This window comes from Panicum virgatum, chromosome 4K (genome assembly GCF_016808335.1).
Source record: "Panicum virgatum strain AP13 chromosome 4K, P.virgatum_v5, whole genome shotgun sequence".
In the NCBI taxonomy this organism is placed as follows: Eukaryota; Viridiplantae; Streptophyta; class Magnoliopsida; order Poales; family Poaceae; genus Panicum; species Panicum virgatum.
The window spans coordinates 3124064-3135294 of NC_053139.1; the positions used below are offsets into that span (position 1 = coordinate 3124064).

Here is an 11231-nt window from a genome sequence, read left to right on the forward strand (position 1 = left end):
TATTCCAGAGCACCCGGGGAATAAAATGAGTGTTTACATGGAGCCTCTGATTGATGATTTGGTCAAGGCATGGGACGAAGGGGTGTGGACCTATGACCGAGCAACAAAGACAAATTTTAGAATGTATGTTTGGTACCAATTCTCTCTGCATGACTTACCCGCGTATGGCATATTCTGCGGCTGGTGTACTCAAGGGAAGTTCCCATGTCCAACATGCAAGGCAGCTCTGCAGTTCATCTGGTTGAGGAAGGGGGGTAAGTATTCATCGTTTGACAAACATCGACAATTCCTCCCCGCTGACCATCCTTTTAGACAAGACGTTAAGAGCTTCATGAAAGGTGTAAAAGTTATAGAAATTGCACCGCTGATCATGACGGGTGCTGCGATTCATGCTCAGATAGACGCTCTCCGAGTCAACGATGGCGGTGGTTTTGTTGGGTACGGCGAGGAACATGCTTGGACTCAGAAGTCTGGGCTGTGGAGGCTCCCTTATATTGATGATATTCTGCTTCCACACAACATTAATGTGATGCATACTGAAAAGAATTGGGGGGAGGCACTTTTTGGAACAGTCATGGACATTTCTGATAAGACGAAGGACAACGTAAAGGCAAGAGTGGATCTGGCAAAGTTGTGCGATAGACCAAGATACGAAATGAGGACTCCTGGACTCGGGAGGAAATGGAAGAAGACACAGGCCGACTTCGTCCTCACGAGGGCCCAGAAGAAAGAAGCACTAGAGTGGATCCAAAAGTTACAATTTCCCGATGGATATGCAGCGAATCTTAGGAGGGGTGTGAACTTGACTACTATGCGAATCAACGGGCTAAAGAGTCATGACTACCATATATGGATTGAGCGGCTTCTTCCGGTGATGGTTCGAGGCTACTTACCTAATAATGTATGGCTCGTGCTTGCAGAGTTGAGCAATTTTTTCCGTCAGCTTTGTGCTAAGGAGTTATCTCGGGCTGTTATTGCGGACATGGAAAAAATGGCTCCCGTGTTGCTCTGTAAGTTGGAGAAGATCTTTCCACCAGCCTTCTTCAATCCAATGCAGCATTTGCTTCTGCATCTGCCTTATGAGGCAAGAATGGGAGGGCCTGTGCAGTTCCGTTGGTGCTATCCAGTTGAAAGATGCCAGAAGGTTCTTCGAACGAAATGTAAGAATAAATGCAAATTTGAGGCTTCGATTGCTGAGGCATATATTTTGGAGGAGGTGTCAAACTTCACGACTAAATACTATGGTGAGAAGCTTCCCAGCGTGCATAATCCACCTCCTCGTTACAATGCTGGAGATAATGAATCGAGTCTCAGCATTTTCCGAGGGCAACTTGGAAGTGCAAGTGATGCGAGGTACAAGACCCTGAACCATGAAGAGTGGCGCCGTATCATGCTTTATTTGTTGACCAACCTTTCTGAGGTGGAGCCGCACATAGGGTAAGTTCTCATTTAATGTGTTCACGATGTTCCACGATTCAGCATCTCATTTAACATCTTCTTGCTTTTGCACTAAGCAGCATCCAACCCCTTGATCATATTTCACACAGGCAATTTCTTCGTCAATTCTGGCGTCGCTCAAGGTCTCCGACCCAGAACGAATCGGATTCTCTTCTTAAAAATGGCACCGGAAATTCTCAGCCCGATTTCATTTATTGGTTGCAACAAAAGGTAAACTCCGATTCACAGGATCTTTGCTGTAGCTATAGGTTCAAGTCATTTAACGTTTCGAACAATATGATGAACTTTGTCCCTTTCGCTTTCAGGGGCAAACCGATTCGTCCATGAGTGCCGAGTTGAGACAAGTGGCTGATGGATTTAGCTATAGGGTTAAGTCATTTAATGTTTATGACGTGAATGGATATCGCTTTCACACAACAGGATACGAGCAAAGTCGGCCTAATCGAAAAACCACTAATACTGGAGTCTTTACGCTAGGCCAAGATGGGGTCGAGTATTATGGAAGACTTGAAGAAATATATGAACTCAAGTTTAAAGGTTCCGTACCACTGACTCCCGTTATTTTCAAATGCCATTGGTTTGATCCTACATTAACCAGGCAGACCCCAAATGTTGGCCTAGTCGAAATTCGTCAGGATTCAAAGTTACCAGGCGACGATGTCTACATTGTGGCTCAACAGGCCACACAAGTTTATTATCTCTCATATCCATGCCAAACCGACAAACGTCTTCAGGGTTGGGATGTTGTGTATAAGGTATCGCCACACGGCAAACTTCCTGTCCCAAACAATGAAGACTACAACAATGGCAGAGAGTTCTTTCAAGAAAAAGGACTAGAAGGGAGTTCCGAGATAGACTTAAGTGACGTGATGGGAATGGAAGTGGACAATGAAATGATTGCTGACGAGGAAGTTGGAGACGAGGTTGAAAATGCTCATGACTTAGAATTACTCGAGCGGTTGCGTTTGGGCAGAGACAGTGAAGATGACATTCCTCCTTCGAATAATGCGGATTACGTCGAGGAGCCTAATAGTGATGATGAGGATTATGATCCAGCTAATCCCGATCATGATGACTATTTCTAGTACATGTATGAACTGAATTATTTAATTCTATGTATATATATTATTTTATTTTGCTTAATTTGCTATGAACCGAATTGTTTAATTCTATGAACTGATTTTGCATATTTGTAGATATATTTATTCATTGCAGGTTATTAATTCTATAATTTGTTGAGTACATATTGTTCATTTTTGCTGATTCGTTTACAATTATTCATTACAGGTTATTGATTCGAAATGCCAGGCGGGGGCAAGATTGGTTTCCTGAGCGCCTTGTACAGGAGTAGTGGTGGAGAGCAAGAGGCTCCTGAGGGGTCCAGTGCAGCAGGGGGGTCCAATGCCTCAGAGGGGTCCAGGAGGCGTTGGGGACGAGGGCCAAGGAGAACGAGAGGAGGTAAGACAGGTGGTGGAGGCCAGGGGAGGATGAGAAGGAGCAGGAGGGAGAGGACACCTCCAGATTTGACGACGACGGCGGCGGCGGAGGAGGAGGAGGACGAGGAGGAGGAGCGGGAGCAGGAGGAGCAGGAGGAGCCGAGACAGGAGGAGGACCAGGAGGAGGAGGAGGAGGCAGCAGGAGATACGAGGGCGGTGTGGTTGCGAGGACCGTCGCAATTGCCGCAGCGGCCGATACCTCTTGCGAGACGCCCGATGATTCGACCGGTACCGGACAGGTAATACTTTATGTTATGCACAATGGCATTTATTTTTCAATTCATATGTTCAAAATGACAAGACACTAATACTTTTTGTTATACACTTTTATAGGTATTGGATGCGCGTGCAGGCGGGTGCCCACAAAAGGAAGCCCAACGGCATCCTGGGAACCCTATACTTGGAGCTCTTCCCTGGGCTGGTGATGCATGCCGGGATCCTGGAGCCGGCATACACGTGGGACCACTACATCGCCGTCCCAGATGCAGAAGATCGGGAAGGGAGATCCTTCGGCAACAAGGCGAGATGGGTGGTGGGAGAATTCTGGGTAAGTCGTCGCACTATATTGGTGAATAGTTACCATATATTTGAAACTCTTTGAATATTGACTGCAATTATCGAGTCTATATGCAGGATTTCTACAGGTGCGAGCCAGGATATGAGGCCATAGCGGCTCAGGTGGCTGACACAGCATGTCGCAAACTAGTGAAGGACATGCACTACGAGGCACGTGTTCAGGCCGTAATTACCTACTGCGCCGATGTGGAAAAAGGGAAGGTCGGCAAGGACGTAGCAAGAAATATGTTCCTCACGCGGGAACAATACTTGAGGGTAAATGATGAAATCACTACTCATTTCTTTTGAATTTCATTTTCGAAAATGTCATCCACTTTACTTCCATTACGTGTAGGTGCCTCCGAACTGGTGCGCCGGAAAGGGTGCGTGCTGGGAAATGATGCTGGACAGGTGGCTTAGCGAGGAGTGGATTCAGCGGCACAACTTATGCCGGGAGCGCCGCTTGTTGATGCAAGGTGCACCACACCATCAAGGCAGCCGAGGCCTTCCCGAGTACAGGGATGTTTGGGTAAGTCATTACACTTTTTGGTACTTTCAAACTCTAAATTCTGCATTCTCACTAATCATTGTATTCTTTCGCTTTGCTTGCAGTCGGAGTCACATGAAGACCAGGAATGCAACGACTTCCAGGCATACTGTATGGCGCACAAGGGCAGGGCGACGTCCGACGTCTCCTACAACCCGAGCGTCCACACGCGCATCACTGAGTACACGGAGATGGGAAAGGCGCTCCATGGGGACACATGGGATCCGGCCACCCAGCCCCTTTCTGGAGAAGCCATCATGAGGGCAGGAGGAGGGAAGAAGCACGGCCGTTACTGGATCGCCAACAGCCTTGTCGACACAGCCAGTACGCCGACTCTCTCCCAGCTTCGGGCAAGGACCACTGACTCGACCCCGCCAATACGCCCACGGCCTGAGACTTCAGTGGCCAGCGTGCGTGCAATCCAGGTTATTTCTGCTCCATTTGTCGTTCGTTGCTTTTAGTTATCTTTTGTTTACATTGTAACATTTGGGTGAAATCTTATAGGCCCGGATGGACGAAGAGACGAAGAGGCGGGAGGAGATCGAGGCGAGGCTGGAGGAGGAGCGGACGCTAAGGCAGGAGCAAGAGCGCAGGTGGTAGGAAGAGCGGATGCAAGAGCGGCAGAGGATGGAGCAGGCGCTTCTTGCTGAGTGAGAGGCCGCGCAACAACAGATGCAGACCATGTTCTCATACCTCCAAGGCCTTGGCGCGACAATCAACTATCAACCGCCGCCAACGATGCCCTGGCCTCCACCACCGCTGCCACCGCTAGGCCTTCCTTCTATCTTTCCTCCATCTGGCGCTACAGGCACTCCTGTGAGTATGATATATAGATTTACTTTGCTTGCACATACATATTCAAATTTTGAGATACTTTATGTCAATATATCATGTGCTATATCTGAAAGAACATCTAGACTCACTTAGTGGTTGGTTGATTAATGACATATGCTTTAATAAGAATGATTAGAAGGTATCACAGCTGATATATACATGAGCTAAGTCAAGGATATGAAAGTTGAAAAGCGGCTATTCATTTCATATTTTATCTTTTCAAATTGAGTTTAGGAATGTCATACTATCAAGAGGGACATGAACTCTTACAATTTTCTCAAGATGTAATCATATGTCCTTTTTTTTGCAGAATCAATCGATTGGGGGGCAAATGAGCCTCCGGACGAGAACTCACCGGCACCGGCGGCATCGCAGTGGCCACCTAGCTAATTTAGAGTTTTTCATGGTATTTGTTCTACAGACTTGTGCTTGTTGGACTAGACTTGTTTAATTTGTTGGACTTGTGCTTGTTGAACGTTAAAATTATGGCATCGATGTTGGACTTGTGCTATTTGTGATATTCGTGCGATGTAGCGTGAGATATTTGTGTTATTATGTGATATTTGTGATGGACGTGCCTTATATATGCTGTATTAAATGTCTGGAATGTATATATGCTGTATTTGTGATGATGAATGTGGTTATTACACAATAAACAGAATAAATAAAAAAACAGCACGCTTTGCCGAGTGTTTTTACCCGGACACTCGGCAAAGCAACTATTTTTCTATTTACTGGAAAAACGCTTCGCCGAGTGCATTTACTTAGGCACTCGGCGAAGTTTGAAACTTTGCCGAGTGCCATACGCGTGGCACTCGGCAAAGAGCAAAACTTCGCCGAGTGCCAGTGTGGCAGCACTCGGCAAAGCTCTAAACTTCGCCGAGTGCTGCTAGCTTGGCACTCGGCGAAGTTTGAATCTTTGCCGAGTGCCACGCGTCTGGCACTCGGCAAAGTTTTGGACCCCGTCCCGTTCGGCCGTCCCGTTCGTCGCGTTCGCCTGTTCGTCCGTCCCGTTTCAACTTTTTTTGTCGAGTGCGGCTTGGCACACGGCGAAGGTTTGCCGAGTGCCCGAGAAAAGGCACTCGGCAAAGCCGGTTTCGCCGGTAGAAGAAAGGCCGTGTCCACTTCGCCGAGTGCTACACTCGGCAAAGAAGTTGCCGAGTGTTTTTCGGCCTTTGCCGAGTGTCTGTGACACTCGGTAAAGTATGCGAGTCCGGTAGTGTATAAAGCTCATTAGGCTCAAATTGAGCATGTTGAAAAAATAGTTGAACATTTAAAAATAGTATATTCAATATTTTTTACAGACTATTTCAACATCTCAAAAATATAGATTCAACAAACTAAAATTTGGATCAACATTTTTTTTCGATTCATCTTCAACGGCGCCGGCGTTGAGTGGGGGCGGCGGTGTGCGGCGCACCAGCAGCACAGCAACCGCAGCGGTGGCGGCGGCAGCGCGGCAGCAGTAGTAGCCGGGCAGCGCAGCAAAGCAGCAGCACGCGCAGAGGCAGCAGCAGCATGCGCGGCGGCGCAGCAAGCATGCGCGGCACCAGCAGCAGCGTTGCAGACCAGCAGCAGACCAGCAGCAGCATGCACGGCAGCAGCAGCAGCGCGGAGCAGCAGCATGGCGCAGCGGCAGCGCGCAGGAGCGGCGGGCGGGGCGGCGGCGGGGCATTGCGAGGAAGGAGGAAGGAAGAGGAAGAAGGTTGGGATTGAAAAAATCTAATGGTTGAGAAAGTTTGCACGAATCTCAAGCATTGGAAGGTGAAGAAGAAAAAATCTTTCGGAAGATGTATAGGATTTCCGGGGAGAGCCGGACTGACAAGAGGAGAGAAGGGCGGCCCGGGGGCCTGGACGTAGGCCGGCGTTGTGCTTGTGGCCCTCGGGCCCCTACGGCCCAACAAAGACAAAGCCTGTATGGCCCAAGAACCGAGCGAAATGCGGGCCGAAAAGATGAGCCTCGAAAACAACTTGGGTCCGGGCTAGTTGCTTCACAGAATTTCCCAAAGAAAAAACTAAACCGAAATGTACTAAATCTTGAATATTTTTTGGACCTTAGATTGGTTGATTATTTGCAGTATCGGTTCAACTCGGTTCACCTTGAAAGCAATGGTTCCAATGGGTTTCCAATTGAACTACTCTCAACTTCCCTTATCGAAGGATCAAATTTGTCCCTCACCTATCAAATTGGTCCCAGTATAAGTCTTCAAACATCTTATTTCGATGCAATTTCACCTCTAATCTGATGTGGCACGCTTACATGACATGCCAAATCAGCGAATATGTATGGTTTTTATTAGCCTTAGACGATGGCTAGCCTGTTTTTGGTTACAGAGAGTGCATCATAGGCCTCGGATCAGGTTACCCATATATATTCCAAGTCGTAGCAAGTGGTCGAGTTCGGCTGCAAAACACGTTTGGCCTCCATGGATTGGTGTCTTCCCGCCTTGGCTCTATTGAGCTCAAACGCTCAATCTCAACAGCAGTTCGGAACCCATCCAGTTTACAAAGTATGGCCATTCTGGATCGAAATTGTTTCAAACCAGATTTATACGAAATAGTATTAACGTTTATACTACAAAATAAGTATAATTACATTAATTATGTAATATATGTTTATATTTAATCTATTTGGAGACATAAATGCTAGTAATTTTTTTATTAATTTGATCAAATTTAAAAGTATTTGGCTTCTCGAGAAGCGAAAGTTGCATTCTTTTTAGAATGGAGGGAGCATGCCTTACTGCCTGTCGGGTACCATGATTAGGCCACCCTAATCAGGGGACTAAAACCGCCCTAAAAACGCAAACACATGCTGGGCAACCGGACCCACGAAGGCCTACAGCCTCCTTCCAATCTGGAAGAAAGGAAAGAACTCAAAGAAGCCCAACACACGGCCCACGTACGCAGTGCGGCCCATCCGCACCCCCCTCGGACCCACCGGGTGATCTCCGCCTCGCTCGAGGGCTCCCCGCCGAAGCCCTCGACTGCGCCCCGCGCCTCCGCCTCGCTCGAGGGTAACGAGCCTACCCTCGGGGGAGCGGATCATCTCCGCCTCGCTCGAGGGTAGCGAGCCTACCCTCGGGGCAGCGGATCATCTCCGCCTCGGTCGAGGGTAGCGAGCCTACCCTCGGAGGGGCGAATCATCTCCGCCTCGCTCGAGGCCACCCCTCGACGGAAAAAACAAACGGTCCTTCCGCTCACCCACCTGGCGTATGGAGGCATTAAATGCCAACCACTCCTCCACAGCGCCCGGGTCAGACGGCGCCATGCCGCCATTCCCCATAGTGGCTGTGACCGAAGTCTCGTCCGCAAACTCCGGTCAATGCTCCGCCATCCCGGACGCTGTGGCGACACTGTGGGAACCTGCGACGCAGTGCAAGATGTGCTCGGCACTGCTCCAGCTACTATACTGCCAACTCCCCATATCTCCTTCGTACTTTCCCTTCCGCGGAGCCCTCGAATGGCATGGGCACGACCCTCGGAAGCGGCTCCGGCCTTGACCAGGACAAGACCTTGGCCTGTAGGACCCTCGGAACGCCGCCACGCCACGCCTGGAGGACGGTACCCCCCACAGCAACGATCACACCGCCCGCTGGAGCCGCCAGGATGCCGGCGCGATCTCCGCAAGACCAAGGATGATGCCCAGGACGACTGCCACGCCCGGCGCCATTCCCCACAGTGTACTTCCCACAGTACTCGACCACTGCACCCCCGCGATTCGGGGAGAAGATGACGACTTCCACGATCCCATGTGCATGTACACCGTCCCTCCTTGTGTCTATAAAAGGAGCAAGCGGGCTTTCCCTTAAGGGGGTCGGCCCATTCGGTAGAACACATTGCTCAGCACTACTCACAGAGCACATACGCTCTTCTGAGCCCCGATATTGGCACTCGCCTCAATCAACTCCACCTCTAGCAGAGACTTGGGAGCTTCCCTCCCTCTCTCGCCTCGCTTGTACCCCCTACTACAGGCACCCCCAGTGCAAGACAGTACAGTGCTCTCGCACACCCCTTTGCTGGACGTACGGCCCCACGGCCGGAACCAGGATAAATCTGTGCGTTACTATATTGCCTCTTGCATCAACATCTGGGACGAGGAACACGCAGCATCATCACTGGTTGGATCCGGACCACTGGGTCAGGACACCGACAGTTGGCGCGCCAGGTAGGGGCCGCTGCATGACATTTCTCTTTTGTTCCCATTTGATCTCCAGGGATGGCGAGCAGATCCAACCCATTCCCCATGGGCTCCTCGGATCCGCTCCCAGCGGGATACGTGATTTGGTTCGGGAGTCTTGAGTTCAGAGCAACCGGCAACGGTTACCTCGTGGAGCTCCTCTCGCCCAGATGCAACCCTGACACTCCGACTTCACCAGCCCGGCGCAACAGGCACTCGGGCCAGCACTCCTGACAAGCGCGCATGGAGCGGCGCCGGGCGGCACGCCTCAGCTCCCCCACGTGGGTTGAGGTTGCCATGTCGCAGCTCAGCGTCGCGGCCGACAGGGCTACCGTTTCGTCATAACGTGCCTCGGCGTCATCTACGCCGGCACCATCATCGACTGCAGCCCCAGTGCCTCCCAGGGGGGGTGCGACTGCGCCGTCACCCTTTCCCTTCGGGTTGCGCAACACTGCCACCTACGCCTCTTCGTCCAGCACCGACTTCGCCGAGTACGAGGATCTACCGGGTCATCACCTCCTGTCGATCCGCAACCTCATCGCATCATCTCCTGACGACTCCTACCCCGAGACGGCGAGCTCGATCGCCGACGACATCAGCTTTTTCATGGACAACTTCACGGCCGAGAAGGCCGAGAACTACTCCGGGGTCCGCGACCCCGACGCTTTCCGCTCGTTCCAGCTTGCGGCGGCTTACTGCCTCACCTGCTCCGGGGACTCCAGCAAGGGGGATTACGATCCCACTCGGGAGTGCTTCATGGCCGAGCTCGCGGACGGGCAAAACGACAACGCTCCGGGCAATGACAGGAACGGCGGGGCAGACGCACAGGCAAACCAACCAGTGGTGCCGGTCGTGACCCCTTCTTCTTCGTCATGCTCGGCGGCGCGGCAGGCACAGCTGGCGCAGCTCAAGGAGCTTCAAGCCAAACTCGATGAGCAGCAACGGCAGACACAGGATCTGCGCACCGCACTCGAGCAGCAGTGCACCGCGCGTGGCGCACATGCCCAGGCGGCGGCACACGTTGCCCGGGAGCGGATCCTAGCTGATGACAACGTCGACAAACCTCCGGAACTGAAAATGGCTGGCGAAAAACTCGTCGCTGCGGCCTACCTACTCCAAGCAATGCCCGAGCCGTCGATGATTTCGGGTCGCAACCTGTGCCGCGAGGCACAGGCGCTCATCGAGCAAGCTGCTGTGCAGCAGGCCGAGAGCTCTGCGTCTCGCATGCGCTCGATAGTCCTGAAGCAGCCCGGTGGGACTGCACGGCAGGACCACGAGGTTTTGGTGCACACTCTGCCAGGAGGGAAGGGAAAGGCAGCCGCAGCGCACGGTGCGAAGGCACCCTCGGTGCACGACCGCATCGGAAAGACTCCCGCAAGGGAGCGACTCCATGACACGCGCGGACATACCGGCGACGGCGACGCCTGCAACATCATCAATGGCAGGAAGTACACCCCTCGACGGGGTGGACGTTTCGACCCCGAACATGATAGGGGCGAGTCACCGGAGCCTCCGGGCACCCGTGTGTTCAGCCGGGAGATTCGTACCGCTCCTTTTCCCCCCTCGCTTTCGACAGCCCACCACCCTCGTCAAGTACTCGGGCGAGACCGATCCCGCAGTCTGGCTCAAAGACTACCGCCTAGCATGCCAGCTGGGCGGTGCGACGGACTATGCGGTCATCATCCGCAACCTTCCCCTTCACCTTGCTGACACCACACGAACGTGGCTCGAGCACTTGCCCGCGGACCAGATCCACAACTGGGCCGACTTAGTCCAGATCTTCGTGGGCAACTTCCAGGGCATGTACGTGCGCCCTGGGAACTCATGGGACCTCAAAGGGTGCCGGCAGAAGCCCAATGAGTCCCTACGCGACTACGTGCGGCGTTTCTCCAAGCAATGCACCGAACTCCCCAGCGTCACCCACGTTGAGGTCATCAACGCCTTCCTCGAGGGCACGACGTGCAGGAACCTGGTGCACGAGCTTGCGCAAAGCCGTCCCGCCAACACCAACGAGTTATTCGACGCTGCCACCATCTACGCCGCCGGCGAGGAGGCCGTTGGTGCCATTTTCGACGACAAGCCGAACAAGCGCAAGGAAGATGCGCCCGGAGAGGGCAGCAACGCCAAGACCAACGCCCCCGCCAAGAAACAAAAGCGGGGG

General features: G+C 52.1%; 2 protein-coding genes across 3 annotated transcripts; both read left to right on the forward strand.

Annotated features, from left to right (window-relative positions):
- Window positions 1-3362: 3362 nt before the first annotated feature.
- LOC120704955 lies at window positions 3363-3818 on the forward strand. Its single transcript, XM_039989508.1, has 2 exons — window positions 3363-3501; window positions 3588-3818. Exons 1-2 carry the CDS (start codon window positions 3379-3381, stop codon window positions 3816-3818), a joined length of 354 nt encoding a protein of 117 aa, XP_039845442.1. The 5' UTR covers window positions 3363-3378.
- Window positions 3819-4213: 395 nt separating this feature from the next.
- Window positions 4214-5240, forward strand: LOC120704989. 2 transcript variants are annotated; one of them, XR_005687746.1, is made up of 3 exons: window positions 4214-4481; window positions 4561-4872; window positions 5201-5240. XR_005687746.1 is itself a non-coding variant. In XM_039989539.1 (2 exons), the coding sequence occupies exons 1-2, from the start codon at window positions 4248-4250 to the stop codon at window positions 4654-4656; spliced, it is 330 nt and encodes a 109-aa protein (XP_039845473.1). In that variant the 5' UTR covers window positions 4214-4247; the 3' UTR covers window positions 4657-5085. The 2 variants fall into 2 exon arrangements, 1 of the variants encoding a protein (XP_039845473.1); XM_039989539.1 differs by lacking the exon at window positions 5201-5240 and having other exon boundaries at window positions 4561-5085.
- Window positions 5241-11231: the final 5991 nt, after the last annotated feature.